Source organism: Ranitomeya imitator, chromosome 4, assembly GCF_032444005.1.
Source record: "Ranitomeya imitator isolate aRanImi1 chromosome 4, aRanImi1.pri, whole genome shotgun sequence".
In the NCBI taxonomy this organism is placed as follows: Eukaryota; Metazoa; Chordata; class Amphibia; order Anura; family Dendrobatidae; genus Ranitomeya; species Ranitomeya imitator.
In genome coordinates this window covers 10,310,153-10,333,039 of record NC_091285.1, presented here as the reverse complement: position 1 = coordinate 10,333,039, position 22,887 = coordinate 10,310,153, and the positions used below count along the sequence as shown (strand labels likewise).

The window sequence follows — 22,887 nt, the reverse complement described above, 5'->3', positions numbered from 1 at the left end:
ATGGAGGACAATGTGTGACCATTATACTGTATAAATGACTATGTTGTCCATTATACTGTATGGAGGACTATGTGGGGCCCATTATACTGTATGGAGGACTATGTGGGGCCCATTATCCTGTATGGAGGACTATGTGGGGCCCATTATCCTGTATGGAGGACTATGTGGGGCCCATTATACTGTATGAAGGACTATGAGGGGCCCATTATACTGTATGGAGGACTATGTGGGGCCCGCAACTTTGTCCAAGCTTTTAATTTTGTCTCTGTATATTTGAGTTTGACTTCCCTGCTGTAAATGATGTGACCACTGTATACACTGTGACTGCTCTATAGACGATGTGACATCTCTATAGACGATGTGACCGCTATGTAGATGACATGCTGTGACCATGGTTGCCTAGTAACCAAGTGACTAACTGTCTTGTTGCCCACCGTGTGCTTACATAACACAGCCAGTACATTAGACTGCCTGTCCTGGCTGCACAGACTTGTTTTAGTCTGCTTCCACCTTAGATACAGTGCCTGATGTCGGCTGCTTGTAGTTGCGATGCTTCCTGTGCTCGCATGTTGTACATTATTACCAATCCCCCGTGCGTCGCGGTAATTACCAGGTTTATGAGATGAATTTCACTCTGTTCCCATAGAAGGAAGAAGATTGAAAACATAAAGTGAGGAGGAGACATCAAATGAGCTGGAGGGAGCAGTGAGCGCAGGATAATGTCCTGATGTATCAGCACCGGAGGGAGCAGTGAGCGCAGGATAATGTCCTGATGTATCAGCAGCGGAGGGAGCAGTGAGCGCAGGATAATGTCCTGATGTATCAGCACCGGAGGGAGCAGTGAGCGCAGGATAATGTCCCGATGTATCAGCACCGGAGGGAGCAGTGAGCGCAGGATAATGTCCCGATGTATCAGCACCGGAGGGAGCAGTGAGCGCAGGATAATGTCCCGATGTATCAGCACCGGAGGGAGCAGTGAGCGCAGGATAATGTCCCGATGTATCAGTACCGGAGGGAGCAGTGAGCGCAGGACAATGTCCCGATGTATCAGCACCGGAGGGAGCAGTGAGCGCAGGATAATGTCCCGATGTATCAGCACCGGAGGGAGCAGTGAGCGCAGGACAATGTCCCGATGTATCAGCACCGGAGGGAGCAGTGAGCGCAGGACAATGTCCCGATGTATCAGCACCGGAGGGAGCAGTGAGCGCAGGATAATGTCCCGATGTATCAGCAGCGGAGGGAGCAGTGAGCGCAGGATAATGTCCCGATGTATCAGCACCGGAGGGAGCAGTGAGCGCAGGATAATGTCCCGATGTATCAGTACTGGAGGGAGCAGTGAGCGCAGGACAATGTCCCGATGTATCAGCACCGGAGGGAGCGGTGAGCGCAGTATAATGTCCCGATGTATCAGCACCGGAGGGAGCAGTGAGCGCAGGATAATGTCCCGATGTATCAGTATCGGAGGGAGCAGTGAGCGCAGGATAATGTCCCGATGTATCAGTACTGGAGGGAGCAGTGAGCGCAGGATAATGTCCCGATGTATCAGTACTGGAGGGAGCAGTGAGCGCAGGATAATGTCCCGATGTATCAGTACTGGAGGGAGCAGTGAGCGCAGGATAATGTCCCGATGTATCAGCAGCGGAGGGAGCAGTGAGCGCAGGATAATGTCCTGATGTATCAGCACCGGAGGGAGCAGTGAGCGCAGGATAATGTCCTGATGTATCAGCACCGGAGGGAGCAGTGAGAGCAGGATAATGTCCTGATGTATCAGTACTGGAGGGAGCAGTGAGCGCAGGATAATGTCCTGATGTATCAGTACTGGAGGGAGCAGTGAGCGCAGGATAATGTCCTGATGTATCAGTACTGGAGGGAGCAGTGAGCGCAGGATAATGTCCTGATGTATCAGTACCGGAGGGAGCAGTGAGCGCAGGATAATGTCCCGATGTATCAGTACCGGAGGGAGCAGTGAGCGCAGGATAATGTCCTGATGTATCAGTACTGGAGGGAGCAGTGAGCGCAGGATAATGTCCTGATGTATCAGTACCGGAGGGAGCAGTGAGAGCAGGATAATGTCCCGATGTATCAGCACCGGAGGGAGCAGTGAGCGCAGGATAATGTCCTGATGTATCAGTACCGGAGGGAGCAGTGAGAGCAGGATAATGTCCCGATGTATCAGTACCAGAGGGAGCAGTGAGCGCAGGATAATGTCCCGATGTATCAGTACCAGAGGGAGCAGTGAGCGCAGGATAATGTCCCGATGTATCAGTACCGGAGGGAGCAGTGAGAGCAGGATAATGTCCTGATGTATCAGTACCGGAGGGAGCAGTGAGCGCAGGATAATGTCCCGATGTATCAGTACCAGAGGGAGCAGTGAGCGCAGGATAATGTCCCGATGTATCAGTACCGGAGGGAGCAGTGAGAGCAGGATAATGTCCTGATGTATCAGTACCGGAGGGAGCAGTGAGAGCAGGATAATGTCCCGATGTATCAGCACCGGAGGGAGCAGTGAGAGCAGGATAATGTCCTGATGTATCAGCACCGGAGGGAGCAGTGAGCGCAGGATAATGTCCCGATGTATCAGCACCGGAGGGAGCAGTGAGAGCAGGATAATGTCCCGATGTATCAGCACCGGAGGGAGCAGTGAGCGCAGGATAATGTCCTCATGTATCAGTACCGGAGGGAGCAGTGAGAGCAGGATAATGTCCCGATGTATCAGCACCGGAGGGAGCAGTGAGCGCAGGATAATGTCCTCATGTATCAGCACCGGAGGGAGCAGTGAGCGCAGGATAATGTCCCGATGTATCAGTACCGGAGGGAGCAGTGAGCGCAGGATAATGTCCTGATGTATCAGTACTGGAGGGAGCCGTGTTACCGTCACACCAGTCCTCCTCAGCACCCTCCAAGTACTGGATCCCGGGGTCCAGCAACCACAGAGGGTCGTACTATTAGGAATAAGCTGGATCCTTGTCTGTCCCTCCACCATGCTTTACACTGCAGCTCTACATTATTTAGACATAGTGAAGACTCCGGCTTAGCTCCATTGCCTGTTGCAGCCTGAAGTCGACCCCCGTTTTATCAGTGGCTCGTGCTCCCGTTCCGCCCCTCCTCCATGCTATACACTGCAGCTCTGCTCTATTACCACACAGCTATGATCAATGGCTCCAGTTTACCTCCATTACCTATTGGAATCTGCTGTAGTGTGAAGTCTGCCTCCATCACAAGCTGCCGATCGTCCCCATTACGTCCGCCATGCTTTACACTCCATCTTTGCTCCATTAGGACACCATTCTATACAGCAACATCGGTTTTGCAGCGACAGGTGACATTTTAGTAACCATCTTTTCTCCTGTGCCACCTATAGCAATATCAGTCACTTAGGACGGTGGGAAAGCAGAAAAGCGGCCATATTGGTTGTCCGCCATCTTTCCTGTAAACACATAGAAATGACTCGCAATGTCTCCTGCTCAGCGTCCGTCTAATCTCTCTTAGATGAAGGGTAATTAGGAGCCCCAGGGGCCCGTCCTGCTGTGTGATGTGGTGGGGCTCCCATCTCCTGTGACCACCTCTGATGAATGTTCTTTAATCAATGTTCCCCTCCCCCACCCAACAGTGTTTATGAGAGGAGCGGCGCCTGCCTGGCAGGTCTGTCACTGATGACGGGTGATAATAAGCAGCCTCAGACCCATCAATAAATCCTACTGTCCGAGGGGGACGGCATATTTTACAGAGCGATATACAGCGAGCTTCCAATAATCGTCATCCCTGGAACCTAGCTGCTGCAGAACCTCATTTGCTGGGTCTTAATATAGCATTATACTTTTTTTTTTTTTATAGTCATGGCTGCTCAGAGACTTGTAATATTCTTATTATACAGTAGAGGGCGCATTATTCCATATAACTGCAGACCTATCCAGTGGAAGAGCACCTGCGCCATCTGGTGCCTGACAAGTGGAACTGCAGCAATACTGGAAGTAGCTAACAGCACCACCTAGTGGTCCTATCTGAGAATGCAGCAAAAGGAAATAATCCTTGACTGCGGAATAGGGTGCAATGATGGGTGTAATTATCTGTGTGGGTGCAGTAAGCGGCCACCGTGTCACCGACAGAAAATCAGGGCCGAATTGGGGAAATATGTGGAACAAGGAGGAGCCCCGTAATACATATAATTCTTTATTAAGTATTTACAGAAAAAAATCAAACAAATTAGGAAATAACCCAGAAAAAACCCAAAAACCTAAAAGAGTCGCGGCCTCGAGATTCAAGTCAGGTTCGGGGCTCCGCGAAACAAATCGGGGCCCCAACATGGGGCCGATGCATGAAGAGGATAAAAACATAGAACCTTGAGGGTGTAAAGAAACAACGTCCAACCCGAGAGCGCCCCCCGGCGGTGCCTCGCTGTGCGAGCGGCCGGTGGGCGCAGAAATCCTGAGATATAATGAGTGAAGGCTGGAATGAAGAAAGTAGGGAGGCCGCTGCCGGACCCCCCGCATATACCGTCTCCCCCTCTGCGGTCGGGGCCCCGCTACGCCTCCGAGGTGCCGTTTCCTGTCGCTTCCTCGCTTATTTCCAGGTCATCGGACGGTGGCGGCTCCTTTGGAACTTTTACAGATTCCTGCAGTAAAACAAACAAGGAAGACGGTGAGTTAATACAGAGCAACTTTTTCATTTTTTTTCCCCATTGCTGACCTCACGGTTGAGGGTTTGTTACCATTGCATCCAGCCTGGACAATGCTCTGTGAGCTAAATAACCCAAAGCGCAAAATTACTTTCCTGCGCTGACACTTCGTTACAATGTATCAGTCTGGAGTGACTGCTCAGGTGGCAGAGCCGCGATATGTATCCGGTCAGGGCCGCTCACCTTCTCCTCTTGCTCCGCCAGCCGCTGGAACATGTTGGCGTAGATCTTCTTCTCCCGCTGGTGCTGCTGCCGCATCCGCTGCTGGCACTGGGTGAGCTGTGCCCGCGCCGCCTTGTTCCCCGGGTACAGCTGGATCACCTTCATCAAGTCATCCTTGGCCGGCTCCAGCTCGTTCACCCCCATGTACGCCTCCGCTCTGCGGAACAGGCCCTTCTCGTTGTTGGTGTCGTAGTCCAGCGCCTGATGGAGGCAGGGTGGGGAAGAAAGGGTTAAACAAGTCTCAAGACACACCAGAATCCCTTATTAAAAGGGGTCCTCACCAACTTCACAGAACTTTCCACCGATTACCTTGTTGCAGTGCTCCAGGGCCGGCCGGTGCTCCCCCACCTTCAGGTAGCACGCCGCCAGGTTCAGAGAGGCCGCCAGCAGCAGAGACCTTGACTTCTCCATCTCTTCCTCGGAGAGTCCGGACTCGTGCTCCAGCCACTGCATGATCTTCTTGTACTGGATGATCGCCTGGCGGTAGCGGCCGACCTGGTAGAAAAAGTTTGTTTTAGGTCACAATTCCTGAGCCCACCTGCCCCCGACATACGCTGCATTGTTTGGGGATATTTCTCTCCAGATGTCGACCCGTTGATGGACAGGTAGTTGTTCGAAGAAGGAAGCGGAGTCAAAAGAGAGCAGAGGCGTTAAGGAACTATCGGGTTATTTAGGGTTAATGGATCTGTCCGAAATTGCGTGCAGTCTTCAGTGGAGTCTTGGCAAAGTATCGTGGTGCCTGGTGCATATTCCACTACACCAGGGGTGGGGAAACTTTTTGCTGCCACGGGCAATTTGGAGATTTTTACTACCATCATTCGGGGGCCATCCAAAATCAACTAGAAAATGACCGTGTTATATTTGGTCAAAGTAATTAACTCCACCCTAATGTGACGGCTAGAACAGCTTCAATTTGCCGGGTCTGGAGCATATACATCATGTAGGAGATGCAGGGGCTGGAGCATATACATCATGTAGGAGATGCAGGGCCAACGAGCATATACATCACGCAGGAGACGCCAGGGCTAGAGCATATACATCACACAGGAGAAGCTGGAGCATATATATGACGTAGGAGATGCCGGGGCTGGAGCACACGCATCACGCAGGAGAAGCCAGGTCTAAAGAATATACATCACAACACCAGGGTTGTAGTGTATATGCTTTACGCAGTATATGCCGGGGCTGGAGTATATATGCTTTACGCAGTATATGCCGGGGCTGGAGTATATATGCTTCACGCAGGAAACACCAGGGCTAAAGCATATACATTACGCAGTATAGGCCGGGGCTAGAGCATATACATCACGCAGGAGACGCTGTGGCTAGAGCATATGCATCGTGCAGGAGACGCCGTGGCAGGGGTATATATGCTTCACGCAGGAGACGCTGGGACTGGAGTATATAGGCTTCATGCTGGAGATGCCGGCGGCTGGAGCATATACATTACTCAGTATACGCTTGGGCTAGAGCATATACATCACACAGGCAACGTAGGGGCTAGAGCATATACATCACACAATATGGGCTGGAGTATATATGCATCATGCAGGAGATGCCTGTGCTGGAGCATATACATTACACAGTATATGCTGGGACTAGACCAGATACATCACACAGGAAACGCCAGAGCTAGAGCATATACATCACACAGGAAACGCCGGGACTGGAGTATATAGGCTTCATGCTGGAGATGCCGGCGGCTGGAGCATATACATTACTCAGTATACGCTTGGGCTAGAGCATATACATCACACAGGCAACGTAGGGGCTAGAGCATATACATCACACAATATGGGCTGGAGTATATATGCATCATGCAGGAGATGCCTGTGCTGGAGCATATACATTACACAGTATATGCTGGGACTAGACCAGATACATCACACAGGAAACGCCGGGATAAAGCATATACATCACGCAGTATGGGCTGGAGTATATATGCGTCATGTAGGAGACACCGGGGCTGGAGCATATACATCACATAGGAGATGTTGAGGGCACATGCACCAAAGGAGGGGCTGGGGGCACAAAAACAAGAGGGGCCGGGGCTATCGGTGGTGGGACCTGAGCACACAACCCCCCCCCCCCCCATCCTTCCCCGCAAAGTACCTCAGGGCACTGGACCTGGCCAGCATCAGGACATAATCCGTCATTGACGGCGTCCGTTTTTGCAGCCTGAGCACTGTGGTCTCCAGGAACCTACCCAGGGGCCGGGAAAAAGGACATTGGGGACCGTGTACAGAGGTTTGATTGATTGACCCTGCCCCAAAGTCTGTGAATTTCGTTCGGTACTGGCAATAGGAGGCACTTTCTCTTGGGCTGGTTGGGGCAGACAGCAGAATTTTGAATGCAGCTCTGGGTGTGACTGCAGTAAAGGACGTAAGGAATGTGTGTTAGACGGACCTTGAAGTATTGTGTTCCTCGCTCCTTCACCAGCGCCCCCTGCTCCAGCTTCTCCTCAGAGTTCATCTCCCAGGATTCCTTGGCCTGAGGAAGAGAAGTGTTATCATGAACAAACATGGCTGCTTTCTTTTAAAACAGCGCCACCATGCCTGAGGGTTGTGTCTGGTATCGCAGCAATACCACACACAACCTGTACACAGGAGCGGCGCTCTTTTTCTTCTGCTACACCGCCCCTTTAATTCTAAAGTCACCCCCCCCCCAGGATTATATACCAACCTTCTCAAAGCTCCTAAGTTTGACTTCGTATTGTAGCTCCGCATTAGGCGGGACGAGAAACGGTTCATAACCTTCGCTGCCGAAGCCGTACCTAGAGACCAACAGTGGCATAAAGCAAAAATGCTGCAAAACAGTATGTTACTTTATGGCCACTGGCCCTTTAAATCCACTCACTTCGGCTTGAGGTACAGCACGGCCTCCTCTCCCTTCTCCATCTGTTGCAGCGCAGTCTCCACACCCGGGGGGATTCCAAGACCCTCGCCCTCTCCAACCTCGAACCGCAGGTCTCGCTCATCAAACACACGTCCATCGTGAGACCCCTGAAGATTCACTATAATGTGACAAGGCAGAGCGGAAACCATCAGCAAGCAGGTCTACTGCTATATGGTTACCATTGAGGTCCATGCTGATGGTCTCCCGGTTGTAGTCTCTGGTCACTATACATTAGCTCACATAATTGAGCCCCTCAAACCGTCCAGCCGGTGGGCACCAAGCCGTACAGCCAGTGGTTTTATAACCAGGTAAAAAAAAATTAAAAGGAAACCATCATCAGGCAGATATATAACCGACTTGCTGACAGTTTCCACATATGGACGGTCAGAGAGCACTCACACTCTACCACCGCGCCCTCGTTGGGTTTGGAGTATCCTTCGCCCTTCACTCTGATCCTCCGGATGATTCCTCCATCTTCTTCTGTGGACAGATCTTCACCTTGGAAATCGAAAAGTTCGATCTGTGAGCACAAAAAAAATTTAAGAGGAAAAGGGTGTGAAGACTTCTGCAACGAGGCCCCTCCTACCAACGCACTATTCTACCCAGAGGCTGGCATTATCCTCTCCCCTGCCCTAGACCACCAGGGAGGCTGGCATTATCCTCTCCCCTGCCCTAGAACACTAGGGAGGCTGGCATTATCCTCTACCCTGCCCTAGACCACCAGGGAAGCTGGCATTATCCTCTCCCCTAGACCACCAGGGATGCTGGCATTATCCTCTACCTCAGACCACCAGGGAGGCTGGCATTATCCTCTCCCCTGCCCTAGACCACCAGGGAGGCTGGCATTATCCTCTCCCCTGCCCTAGACCACCAGGGAGGCTGGCATTATCCTCTCCCCTGCCATAGACCACCAGGGAGGCTGGCGTTATCCTCTCCCCTGCCATAGACCACCAGGGAGGCTGGCATTATCCTCACCTCTGCCCTAGATCACCAGGGAGGCTGGCATTATCCTCTCCCCTGCCATAGACCACCAGGGAGGCTGGCATTATCCTCACCTCTGCCCTAGATCACCAAGGAGGCTGGCATTATCCCTCCCCTGCCCTAGACCACCAGGGAGGCTGGCGTTATCCTCTCCCCTGCCATAGACCACCAGGGAGGCTGGCATTATCCTCACCTCTGCCCTAGACCACCAGGGAGGCTGGCATTATCCCTCCCCTGCCCTAGACCACCAGGGAGGCTGGCATTATCCTCTCCCCTGCCATAGACCACCAGGGAGGCTGGCATTATCCTCACCTCTGCCCTAGACCACCAGGGAGGCTGGCATTATCCTCTCCCCTGCCCTAGACCACCAGGGAGGCTGGCATTATCCTCTCCCCTGCCATAGACCACCAGGGAGGCTGGCATTATCCTCACCTCTGCCCTAGATCACCAGGGAGGCTGGCATTATCCTCTCCCCTGCCATAGACCACCAGGGAGGCTGGCGTTATCCTCTCCCCTGCCCTAGACCACCAGGGAGGCTGGCATTATCCTCTCCCCTGCCATAGACCACCAGGGAGGCTGGCATTATCCTCACCTCTGCCCTAGATCACCAGGGAGGCTGGCATTATCCTCTCCCCTGCCATAGACCACCAGGGAGGCTGGCATTATCCTCTCCCCTGCCCTAGACCACCAGGGAGGCTGGCATTATCCTCTCCCCTGCCATAGACCACCAGGGAGGCTGGCATTATCCTCACCTCTGCCCTAGATCACCAGGGAGGCTGGCATTATCCTCTCCCCTGCCATAGACCACCAGGGAGGCTGGCATTATCCTCACCTCTGCCCTAGATCACCAAGGAGGCTGGCATTATCCCTCCCTTGCCCTAGACCACCAGGGAGGCTGGCATTATCCTCTCCCCTGCCCTAGACCACCAGGGAGGCTGGCATTATCCTCTCCCCTGCCATAGACCACCAGGGAGGCTGGCATTATCCTCACCTCTGCCCTAGATCACCAGGGAGGCTGGCATTATCCTCTCCCCTGCCATAGACCACCAGGGAGGCTGGCATTATCCTCACCTCTGCCCTAGATCACCAAGGAGGCTGGCATTATCCCTCCCTTGCCATAGACCACCAGGGAGGCTGGCATTATCCTCTCCCCTGCCCTAGACCACCAGGGAGGCTGGCATTATCCTCTCCCCTGCCCTAGACCACCAGGGAGGCTGGCATTATCCTCTCCCCTGCCCTAGACCACCAGGGAGGCTGGCATTATCCTCTCCCCTGCCCTAGACCACCAGGGAGGCTGGCATTATCCCTCCCCTGCCCTAGACCACCAGGGAGGCTGGCATTATCCTCTCTCACCTGCCCTACACCACCATGGAGGCTGGCATTATCCTCTCCCCTGCCCTAGACCACCAGGGAGGCTGGCATTATCCTCTCCCCTGCCCTAGACCACCAGGGAGGCTGGCATTATCCTCTCCCCTGCCCTAGACCACCAGGGAGGCTGGCATTATCCTCTCCCCTGCCCTAGACCACCAGGGAGGCTGGCATTATCCTCTCCCCTGCCATAGACCACCAGGGAGGCTGGCATTATCCTCTCCCCTGCCCTAGACCACCAGGGAGGCTGGCATTATCCTCTCTCACCTGCCCTACACCACCATGGAGGCTGGCATTATCCTCTCCCCTGCCCTAGACCACCAGGGAGGCTGGCATTATCCTCTCCCCTGCCCTAGACCACCAGGGAACAACCATCTCACCTCAAATGTGAGCACAGAATTAGGGGGTATTTTGGGGGGACTTCCAGACGCCCCGTACGCATACTCTGGCTTACAGGTGATGGTGCAGATCTCCCCAGTTGTCATAGTGGCCACAGCGATGTCCCAGGACCTTATCACCTGCCCTAGGGGAAAAGGAGGAAAAACCATCAGATCCCCTGTCTGTGGGGCTATGTGCACGCTGAGCAGCAGGGGGCGCTGTCACACATCGCAGAGCAGGGGTCGGCCATTATTAGCCATTAGGTGGCGCCGCTCAGTCCCTGCAGATCGCACCTTTCCCCAGGTCAAAGGTAAACTTGTCCTTTCGGTCTCTGCTGGAGTCAAACTTGGTCCCATCGAGCAGCCACCCCGTGTAATGGACGCTGACTTTGTCGCCAATCATCGGCCTCTCGCCTCTGATGCCCTCCCTTTTGATTGTCTGTGGAAAAAATAAAAAAATAAATAAAAATGAAAAAGAACTGAGACCATGAAATCATCATCAATTATTGCAGAAAACCTGTCTGGTCCTAAAACTATTCACAGCTGAGGGTTTGTTGCAGTTGTGTCCAGTCACCACAGATCTCTTCTGTCCTGCTTGTTACAATGTGTCACAGGTTTGATCCAATCTCAACATTTCTTTGTAGAAAGTCAGAAACGACCCACAAAGACCGACCCGTGCGACTCCCTGCTGGGAAATGTAGTTCACCGGCAGATTTGGGAGTCTGAAATTGACACCTGTGGTCTTCACAGAGACGTTGGCTTTACTTCTATCCAACTGGTAATGTCCATAACAACCACCAGAGGCGCTCCAGAGCCTAACCGTGCATAAGTAATCACCCCCCATGTGCACCCACCAAAATATTCCTGAATAACCCCGTACTGATCCTGAGTTACCTCCTGTATTATACCCCAGAGCTGCACTCACTATTCTGCTGGTGCGGTCACTATGTACATACATTACTGATCCTGAGTTACATCCTGTATTATACCCCAGAGCTGCACTCACTATTCTGCTGGTGCAGTCACTGTGTACATACATTATATTACTGATCCTGAGTTACATCCTGTATTATACCCCAGAGCTGCACTCACTATTCTGCTGGTGCAGTCACTGTGTACATACATTACTGATACTGATCCTGAGTTACCTCCTGTATTATACCCCAGAGCTGCACTCACTATTCTGCTGGTGCAGTCACTGTGTACATACATTACATTACTGATCCTGAGTTACATCCTGTATTATACTCCAGAGCTGCACTCACTATTCTGCTGTTGCAGTCACTGTGTACATACATTACATTACTGATCCTGAGTTACCTCCTGTATTATACCCCAGAGCTGCACTCACTATTCTGCTGGTGCAGTCACTGTGTACATACATTACATTACTGATCCTGAGTTACCTCCTGTATTATACCCCAGAGCTGCACTCACTATTCTGCTGGTGCAGTCACTGTGTACATACATTACATTACTGATCCTGAGTTACCTCCTGTATTATACCCCAGAGCTGCACTCACTATTCTGCTGGTGCAGTCACTATGTACATACATTACATTACTGATCCTGAGTTACATCCTGTATTATACCCCAGAGCTGCACTCACTATTCTGCTGATGCAGTCACTGTGTACATACATTACATTACTGATCCTGAGTTACCTCCTGTATTATACCCCAGAGCTGCACTCACTATTCTGCTGATGCAGTCACTGTGTACATACATTACATTACTGATCCTGAGTTACATCCTGTATTATACCCCAGAGCTGCACTCACTATTCTGCTGGTGCAGTCACTGTGCACGTACATTACATTACTGATCCTGAGTTACCTCCTGTATTATACTCCAGAGCTGCACTCACTATTCTGCTGGTGCAGTCACTGTGTACATACATTACATTACTGATCCTGAGTTACCTCCTGTATTATACCCCAGAGCTGCACTCACTATTCTGCAGGTGCAGTCACTGTGTACATACATTACATTACTGATCCTGAGTTACATCCTGTATTATACCCCAGAGCTGCACTCACTATTCTGCTGGTGCAGTCACTGTGTACATACATTACATTACTGATCCCGAGTTACATCCTATATTATATCCCAGAGCTGCACTCACTATTCTGCTGGTGCAGTCACTGTGTACATACATTACTGATCCTGAGTTACATCCTGTATTATACTCCAGAGCTGCACTCACTATTCTGCTGGTGCAGTCACTGTGTAGGTAATGTACATAACATTACTGATCCTGATACCAGGAGAATAGAGAGTGCAGCTCTGGAGTATAATACAGGAGGTAACTCAGGATCAGTGATAGAATGACCTCTCCTCTCTGCTTCACACCTGAATGCACTTTGTAGCACATATATTGCATAGCACGAGTCTGCAATGACTTTAGTCTGCTGTGTGTATCCTATAAGTGTGAAGATTAATGTAGAATTAAAACCAGGAGGGAACTGAAGGTAACTGGACACAGTCACTGTAAACAATGTTTCTGTTTGTTTTCACTCTCACCCCTATAATTCTTCACTTGCTGCTAACTCCCCTAATCCCTACACCTAGTAAGGAAATGTTCATCTCTTCTTCAATCCTCCACATCCATGTCGCCACCTCCTCAGAACTGTTCCTCAACATACAATCCTCTGTCTCCAAACACATACAGACCCCTCATGCCCTCTCCTGCTCCCACCTGCTAACACTTTCTCTGCTGGTGACATCTCTCCAAATCCTGGTCCTCCTCACCACATCCCCACAGTCAGTTCTACCTCCCATCCACGCTGCATCACAAATTTCCGTAACCTCTCTAACCTTATACCCATTCACCCAGCCCCCGCTTCCCCAGTCCCACTAACAGGAGCTCTATGGAACGCTCGCTCTGTCCGCAACAAGCTTTCCTACATCCATGATCTTTTTGTTACTACCAAACTTTCCTTCCTCACCATCACCAAAACCTGGCTCATCCCCTCTGACACAGCCTCTCCTGCTTCACTTTCGCATGGTGGCTTCCACCTTTCTCACACACCCTGTCCCAGCAGCAAGCATGGCGGAGGAGTTGGTTTTCTCCTGTCAGATAACAGCTCCTTCACCCCAATCCCACTGCCACCTTCTGTTACCCTCCCTTCCTTTGAGGTGCATTCTGTGCGCATCTACTCCCCCTCCAACTGGCTGTCATTTACCGCCCCCCAGGGCCAGCCACCACCTTCTTTGACCACTTCACCACCTGGCTACTTAATTTCCTTTCTGCGGACATCCCCACTATCATCATGGGCGACTTCAACATCCCCATTGACACTTCCCTCTCAGCTGCCACTAAACTTCTATCTCTCACTTCCTCCTTCGGCCTCACTCAATGGTCTTCTGCAGCCACTCACAAAGATGGTCACACACTGGACCTCATCTTCACAAGCCTCTGCTCTCTATCTAACCTCTCTAACTCACCTCTTCCTCTTTCTGACCACAACCTACTCACATTCTCTTCCCTCTCCACTCCTTGTCTACAATCCCCACTCCACAAACTTGCACACCCTCGCAGAAATCTTAAACACCTACACCTTGATCTACACTCCCTTTCTGAATCCCTCCTCTCTTTCACAGACATAAGTTCCCTACACAATGCGGAGGCCGCTGACGCTCTATACAACACCATAATAGCTGTAGCTTTGGAATCTGTTGCCCCTCTCACACATACCACAGCTCGGAAAATCAACAGACAGCCCTGGCACACCAGCCTGACCAAAGAACTGAGGCGAGCTTCCAGGGCTCCTGAGCGCAGATGGAAAAGATCCTACTCCAACGAGCACTTCATCGCATTCAAACAGTCCCTCACTACTTTTAAGACCACACTCGCCACAGCAAAACAAACCTTCTCATCTCTCATATCCTCCTTGTCTCACAACCCTAAACAGTTATTCAACACCTTCAACTCTCTCCTCTGTCCCCCAGCACCTCCTCCCTCCCCACTCATCTCAGCTGAAGACTTTGCCTCATTTTTTAAGCAGAAGATTGAGAACATCAGAGACAGTTTTAGTCAACAACCCCCAGAGCCCTTCCTCCCAACTACCCAGCCCTCAACCTCCAAAACCAACTTCTCCACCATTACAGATCGACTCTCCACTCTACTCTCAAGATCGCATCTCACCACCTGTGCACTTGACCCGCTCCCATCCCACTTCATCACCAAACCTCACCACAGTCTTCATCCCAACCCTAACCCATCTCTTCAACCTATCACTAACAACTGGTGTTTTCCCCTCAAGCTTTAAACATGCCTCCATCACACCTATCCTCAAAAAGCCCTCTCTTGAGCCATCCTCTGTATCTAGCTATCACCCTATATCACTTCTCCCCTTTGCCTCAAAACTACTGGAACAACACGTCCATCTTGAACTGTCCTCCCATCTATCTTCCTGCTCCCTCTTCGACTGCTTACAATCAGGCTTCCGGTCACACCACTCCACTGAAACTGCCCTACCCAAGGTCACCAATGACCTACTAACTGCCAAGAGCAAGCGACACTACTCTGTCCTCCTCCTCCTGGACCTGTCCTCTGCCTTTGACAGAGGACCATTCTCTGTTGCTGCGGAACCTCTCATCCCTTGGCATCACAGACTTGGCCCTATCCTGCATCTCATCATACCTAACAGACCGGACATTCAGCGTCTCCCACTCACACACCACCTCCTCACCTCGCCCCCTATCTGTCGGGAGTCCCGCAAGGTTCAGTCCTAGGGCCCCTGCTCTTCTCCATTTACACCTTTGGCCTGGGACAGCTCATAGAATCTCACGGCTTTAAGTATCACCTCTATGCTGACGATACACAGATCTACATCTCTGAACCAGATATCACCACCCTACTAACCAGAATCCCTCAATGTCTGTCCACTATTTCATCCTTCTCCGCTAGATTTCTAAAACTTAACATGGACAAAACCGAATTCATCATCTTTCCCCAATATCACTCGACTCCCCCAAACGACCTATCCATTACAGTAAATGGCTGCCCACTCTCCCCAGTCCCACAAGCTCGCTGCCTCGGGGTAATCCTTGACACTGATCTCGCCTTCAAACCACATATCCAAGCCCTTTCCACTTCCTGCCGCCTTCAACTCAAAAATATTTCATGGATCCGTACATTCCTAAATCAAGAGTCTGCAAAAACCCTAGTCCATGCCCTCATCATCTCCCGCCTTGACTACTGTAACCTCCTGCTCTGTGGCTTCCCCTCTAACACTCTCGCACCCCTCCAATCTATTCTAAACTCAGCTGCCCGACTAATCCACCTGTCCCCCCGCTATTCCCCGGCCTCTCCCCTCTGTCAATCCCTTCACTGGCTCCCCATTACCCAGAGACTCCAGTTCAAAACCCTAACCATGACGTACAAAGCCATCCACAACCTGTCTCCTCCATACATCTGTGACCTCGTCTCCCGGTACTTACCTGCACGCAACCTCCGTTCCTCACAAGATCTCCTTCTCTACTCCCCTCTTATCTCCTTTTCCCACAATCGTATACAAGATTTCTCTCGCGCATCCCCCCTACTCTGGAACCCTCTACCACAACATATCACTCTCGTCTACCATCGAAACCTTCAAAAAGAACCTGAAGACCCACCTCTTCCGACAAGCCTACAACCTGCAGTAACCACCGATCGACCAAACTGCTGAACGACCAGCTCTACCCTCACCTACTGTATTCTCACCCATCCCTTGTAGATTGTGAGCCCTCGCGGGCAGGGTCCTCTCTCCTCCTGTACCAGTTATGACTTGTATTGTTCAAGATTATTGTACTTGTTTTTATTATGTATACCCCTCCTCACATGTAAAGCGCCATGGAATAAATGGCACTATAATAGTATTAAGAATAATAATGTATGTACACAGTGACTGCACCAGCAGAATAGTGAGTGCAGCTCTGGGGTATAATACAGGATGTGACTCAGGATCAGTAATGTAATGTATGTACACAGTGACTGCACCAGCAGAATAGTGAGTGCAGCTCTGGAGTATAATACAGGCTGTAACTCAGGATCAGTAATGTAATGTATGTACACAGTGACTGCACCAGCAAAATAGTGAGTGCAGCTCTGGGGTATAATACAGGAGGTAACTCAGGATCAGTAATGTAATGTATGTACACAGTGACTGCACCAGCAGAATAGTGAGTGCAGCTCTGGAGTATAATACAGGCTGTAACTCAGGATCAGTAATGTAATGTATGTACACGGTGACTGCACCATCAGAATAGTGAGTGCAGCTCTGGAGTAATAAATGTAACCTTTGTATTAGCTTTATGCCACTGTTCACATGTTCAGTATTTGGTCAGTATTTTACACCAATATTTGTAGCCAAAACCCGCCGTGGGTCATACTACAGGTTGGTGCTCGTGTTTCTATTATACTTTTCCTCTGATTGTTCCTCTCCTGATTTTGGATCACACACACTGTGGCAATTACATAAGATCACATGTGACCGAGGAGGTGCGGGGGGTCGGGGGTCTCGCTGCCCCCTCAGACACTGGGATCTGCAGCAGACGTTGCACCATGTGAATCCTGCAGATCTGCAGTAAACAGCATTGTGTAACGTCAGGCGGTGGCCTGGATCTGCAGCATCAGCCATTACACCATCCGAGAGGACGGCACCACTTACCTTCAGGACCCCCTGATCCCCTTTGGGGCTGATGTCTATTTCCTCCATGCTGGTGTCCTGGACTTCCTGCTCCATCATCTCCTCTGCTGTCATAGTGCAAAAGCCCAGAGGTGCGACACTCTGCAGCCCGGAGACCTGGGAGTGCAATGCTCTGCAGACCAGGGAGTGCAATGCTCTGCAGACCAGGTGATCAGGGAGTGCAATGCTCTGCAGACCAGGACCTAGGAGTGCAATGCTCTGCAGCACCAGGTGACCTGGGAGTGCAATGCTCTGCAGCCCAGGACCTAGGAGTGCAATGCTCTGCAGCACCAGGTGACCTGGGAGTGCAATGCTCTGCAGCACCAGGTGACCTGGGAGTGCAATGCTCTGCAGCACCAAGTGACCTAGGAGTGCAATGCTCTGCAGCACCAGGTGATCAGGGAGTGCAATGCTCTGCAGCACCAGGTGATCAGGGAGTGCAATGCTCTGCAGCACCAGGTGATCAGGGAGTGCAATGCTCTGCAGCACCAGGTGATCAGGGAGTGCAATGCTCTGCAGCAGGCAGTGTGCTCTGTCTCTGGATCTGCAGGCCACAGAGCAGCTCCCCCTGCTCACCGCCCCCAGCACTGGCTGCAAAGGAAGAGGAGGAGGAAACTTCCAGATCTGCTAGAAACTTCTACCGGGGAGAGGAGGAGCCTATGGCTGTGACATCATGCAGAGGCGGGGTCACAGTCAGACCCCTCCCCCTTGTGTGATACATTGCATTCTGTAAGAGAAACAACATAACAATCTTGTAGCCATGACACCGATTAATGCAGAATGCAGCGCTGCAGACGATCAAAGTAACAAATGTGCACAGTGAGGGACGGCCGGGAACCAAAGACGAGATCGGAAGAAAAGCGGAGAAAGCTGAGCGACCTCCACAGCCCGTTCTCACATCCGCACTTTTCGCACACGTCACCCAGCTTTCCCGAGCACCTGATAGTCACCCTCCTTGCATTCTGGCCTGACCCCCAATTCTCAAGTAATAATAAGGGACTCAGTGCGAACAAATAACCCTTAAAAATACATTTTAATTGAAAAACTCTAAAATCACACCAAAAAGAAACCTTAGTGCACAAATGGTGACACAAAAAAAGGCAAACTATATGTTATAAGTGACTGTGCTGAAAGGTCAAGTGACATGCAGTCATAACTACTCCCACAGACCACCACTATCCCCTCACACACACCAAGATGGCACCCTAAACCTGATATTTGGGGCCCCCGCTCCTCGGTGGCTGACCCTCACTTACCCTGTAGGCCCAGCACTAACGTGTCTACAGGTAGCCTGGACTGGACAATGAGCAGCTAGGCTATAAGTGGGGAAGGGATGTTGGACACCACGTGATAGAAAAGGGAGATGTTACTTATCAATCCAATGCATTGTGATGTGCAATGCTTGTATGCCTCTGCCTCGACGCGTTTCTCCTTTGGTTCTTCATCAGGAGCCTAAGGTTTATATATGAGAGGTACAGGTGCTGGAGAATAACCAGAAGCCCATGGTGGTGTCCGCTGGTAGGTAGGGATGTGCGAGTGGACACGTAGGGCGTCCTAGTCCGTGTCACCATTTGGGCACTAAGGTTTATTTTTGGTGTGATTTTTAGGCGACAGGTTATAAAGGGTCTCGCCAGACCCCTCGCTCCTTCAGAGGAGGGCGGATGATTCGATTCAATTTTTCCAGGCTTACCCTCATTTTTGATCTGGGTCCTTTGAGAGAAACAATATGGCGTCATCTTACCGAACATCCTTCAAGCGTTCCGTGAACGTGGTACATCCATAATTCAGGGAGATGTTGCGCTGCTGTTGGTCGCCTGCTGCCTAGAATTTTGCAATTTTATCCACACATGTGAATCGGCTCCCGATGATGGATACATCCATGGATTCTTGGAAACTTGGATTTTATGGAAAATATTCTACTTCCATGGTCACGTGATGCTTCCTGATATGGAGTTACGCCGGCTGCCTTCGGGGCAGATGTCTTCACATTTCATTGATTAGCTCCTTTTTGGTACCGAGGACATACACAGTCACGCTTTGCCCTTCCAATACTGTCAGCTACTTGTTAATTACTCTGTATACACTCCATGTCTGCTCTCCATCAGATAACCTGCTTCAATTACCTGATCACAGCAGGGGGTGCAGGCCGTGTTCCCATGCCCTCAGCCTTTGATCCGAATAACTCATAACTCCAGGTATGACAAGAAGGTTAGTAGGGGATATTTTGGTTGGGGGGGTTCACAATCCTTGACCTGAGCCAAAGAATGTGGTGGACCACCACAATGTTGCTTTAGGTCTGAGCAGAATAATCGAGACAAAGCAAAAATACCTGTGAGGGCAAGCTGCTCTGCGAGATCCAACATCACAGTTGTAGGAGCCTTGGCATCAGAATTCTGGACAGGTAATAACAGCCTTTGGCGACCAAAGGGGCAGCAAAAGGCAAGCTTTCTGCTTCAAGCTCAGACTTAGTCAAGGATACCACACGTTTTATCCAGGAGTCCATGAGTGGAGAGAGTGGGAGAGGAGGAAAAGGCCATGACGAGATCCGCTGGAAAAAGGAAACAAAAATTTTCCACATTACATTGTTTGCCAGAAATGTCCATTTGTGCTTGTCGAATACCTCTTAGATCCTCGCTGAACTTGGTGAGGTTCAAGAAGCATTATTATTATTTTTTATTATTATTATACATTTTTATAGCGCCATTTATTCCATGGCGCTTTACATGTGAATACGGGGCAAATATAGACAAATACATTAAACATGAGCAGATAACAAGGCACACGAGTACATAAGGAGGGAGGACCCTGCCCGCGAGGGCTCACAGTCTGCAGGGGGTGGGTGAGGATACACTAGGAGAGGGAAGAGCTGGCTGCATCTAACAACTCTTCTGAAGGACAACATCTTTGCTGGAGACGAGACCATGAAATCTCTCGAGGCCCGTCAGACCGCTGACTCGCTCTGCCAAGTGGGTGCAGAGTAGCTAGTGGGCCCAACTCAATCTGGGTAGTGGTCAGAATACTGGGGCGGTTGTCGGCATAGGTAGTTGCTCCATAACTTTGACAAAGGTCTTGGATATCTGATCAGTTTGGGCACTGGTTGGGGCACAGTAACAGCCCATGAAGTAGAGGGGCACTCTCATCGCAGGCTGTGGGGGACTTCTGAGCCGGAGCAAGAGGGAAGCCATGTGAGAGCAAGCAGCGCAGGTCGGAGTGGTAGGCCCAACGTAGGGCGCAGGCAAAATGGTGACCAGGGAGATGGGCTTGAGTGCATGGTTCTCTTTGAGAGGAACAGAGCTGATGCCAGTAGGGGGGAGTGGAGACACAGCATTGTATCTTAATTAACCCGGCGTCTGTTTTTATCAAACCTAGAAGAATAGACTGTTATCTATATGTTGGCTTTTGAATTTAAGCATTTCTTTCTGGCTGGTCAAGAAAACAGACTTTTGTTTGTGTAAGCCTGTAATATTGACTTGTAAGCTGATATTTGATATAACATATTTTGCTCTTATCCTTGATGACTAGTGATATGCTAATTATGCATTGGGTAGCCCAGGTAGTTTGTTGATTTTTAAAATAGAGAAGGAAAATCTATACAAATAGATTACATAATCAAACAAGGTGACTTGGTCGTCACCATTCTTCCCCTTATCTGTGATGATGGACTGATGGACACTGGTTAAACATAAAAAGAGGTGATATGCCTCTGAGAGACAGAGAGGCTAAGAGAGAGCCAGAGATTCTGCCAAGACATCCAAACATCCAGGGAATCCTAGAGGATTGCTGCCAGTATTTCATGGCCCCATCACGAGAGATGCGGATCTATCATTCTACAGGAAACAACCTAGAGTACCTTGGTTGTGGTTGGAAAAATACAGATCTGCTCCATTGAGCATTGCTGAACCATGGATACGTTTAGAGGAAGCCAGGATTGGGACCCACCAGTCGCTTGGCTACATGGAGATGTTCAGAGAAGCCAGGTTGTGACTCATAGGTCTACTGGCTTTGTACCGCAATGGGTTGTCATCTTCCTAAGCTTGTCGTTACCTCCTCTCTATGCATACCACATGTGGAGTAGTCAACCCTGGAAGATGAAGCCAGGTTGTGACCCTCTGGTCAACTGGCCTTGTACCTGAATGGACTGTCAGCTTCCTAAGCTTGTCGATACCTTCACTCTGTGCATGCTACAGGTGGGGTAGTTGATCCTGGGAACTCTGAAGTAACAGCTGCCATTATCCCAGCGGGCCAGCGGAAGGATGAAACTCTGAAATGTCCACCATCTTGGGGAATTTTGTTGGGACTTTTCTACGTGATATCTTCCTGTTTTGTGGTTCAATAAAGCATTGTCACACTGTTTATCCCTCACCCTGTGCTGTCTGAATAGTGTTCTGCCAATGTTAAAGGGAGAGCGGGTGTTCGGCGCAAAGATCTCTGGTCCATGCGGTTTCTGATAGCGGACCTGGGGTGCCCGTCGACCCCTGTGACTCTATAGGAGGTAGCGGGTGCTGTTGGGATATAGCAAGCGTTGGTTCAGTAGGGGCAGATTTGGGGGAATCCCTCTTATCAAGGAGGACCTGGAGCAGAGGATGTCCGCGCCATCGCTGGGGAGCACGCTGAGGCTGCATGAATCGGGAACTGAGCGGACAGGGAGGATGGCGGCGCCCAAGGAGAAAGGAAGGGGCGGGCACGGGCTTAAGTGTAGGACGTGGCCCAGCTCCAGTGGGAACGCCAAGGAGCCATGGAGGAGCCTTTCAGAGCCTAAATTAGAGGCTTAGTCCCAGCAGAGGCGATGGAGAGTCATGAAAGAGCCGGATACGCTGCAGCAGAAGCCAGGACCAAAAGAAGAGATCTGGCTCCGACAGGGACAGAGGAGGCTGCTTGATGGCGCCAGAAAGAGACCAGGAAAAAAGACAAAGGGCCCGAAATGAAAAAAACCATGGTGAACCTGCGGAACGCAGCGGAACGCAAGGAAGGAGCTACATCCGCCTTCCTGAAGAGGCGAGACCTCAGACCCTCTTCGCTCCACACCACACTCTGGGGGGGACGAGTGGGCAGGAGACAAGGGGCAAGAACTGTCCGCACCAGTATCTGAATGCTGACCGCTATCCAGTAGAAAGAGGATATGGCCGGACTGTGCTCGCCGCCTTATGTCACTGCCAGAGAGATGTCATTACCCTCATCTAAAGGAAAAAAACATAGTAAACAACACAAAACACCACAGGCAGAGAGCGGTCTGGGCCTCGGGGCTGTGTCTGCCTCCTACATGACACTAAACAAATTTATTGAAGTGTAATTCTTAATGTCAGCCTCCTGGTGGCAGCAGCGTACACCTGTGGTATCCAGTGTGCCTCAATGAGGCACCTGAGAAATAAAAATCATCTCCGGAGGGAAGGGGTTAAAAAGATATGAAAACTGTATAACAGCCAATCACAGCGCAGCTTTCACTTATCAAGAGCACAATATGATATGAAAGCTGCGCTATGATTGGTCGCTATTGGCAACACTCACGCAACCCGGCAGCCACTATATACATAAGGATTTCACTGACATAGCAACAATGACGTCACGAAGCTGCGCGCTGCTCATTCATTGGCTACCGTCATTCTGTCGCGTATGATTGGATACTAGCGCTCGTGACGGACTCCTCTCGCGCATTGGCTGAGCCTGTAGTGTTGGGCGGGTGACGTCGCTCCTTGGTGTC

At 50.8% G+C, this 22,887-nt stretch overlaps 1 protein-coding gene across 1 annotated transcript; it reads right to left on the bottom strand.

Moving 5' to 3' along the window:
- Positions 1–4,157: 4,157 nt before the first annotated feature.
- Positions 4,158–17,392, bottom strand: FKBP4 (FKBP prolyl isomerase 4). Its single transcript, XM_069762986.1, has 10 exons — positions 17,172–17,392; positions 10,813–10,957; positions 10,522–10,664; positions 8,192–8,312; positions 7,754–7,910; positions 7,580–7,670; positions 7,304–7,387; positions 5,207–5,392; positions 4,859–5,098; positions 4,158–4,612 (listed from the first exon to the last, which is right to left on the bottom strand). Exons 1-10 carry the CDS (start codon positions 17,262–17,264, stop codon positions 4,523–4,525), a joined length of 1,350 nt encoding a protein of 449 aa, XP_069619087.1. The 5' UTR covers positions 17,265–17,392; the 3' UTR covers positions 4,158–4,522.
- Between the last annotated feature and the right edge of the window lie 5,495 nt (positions 17,393–22,887).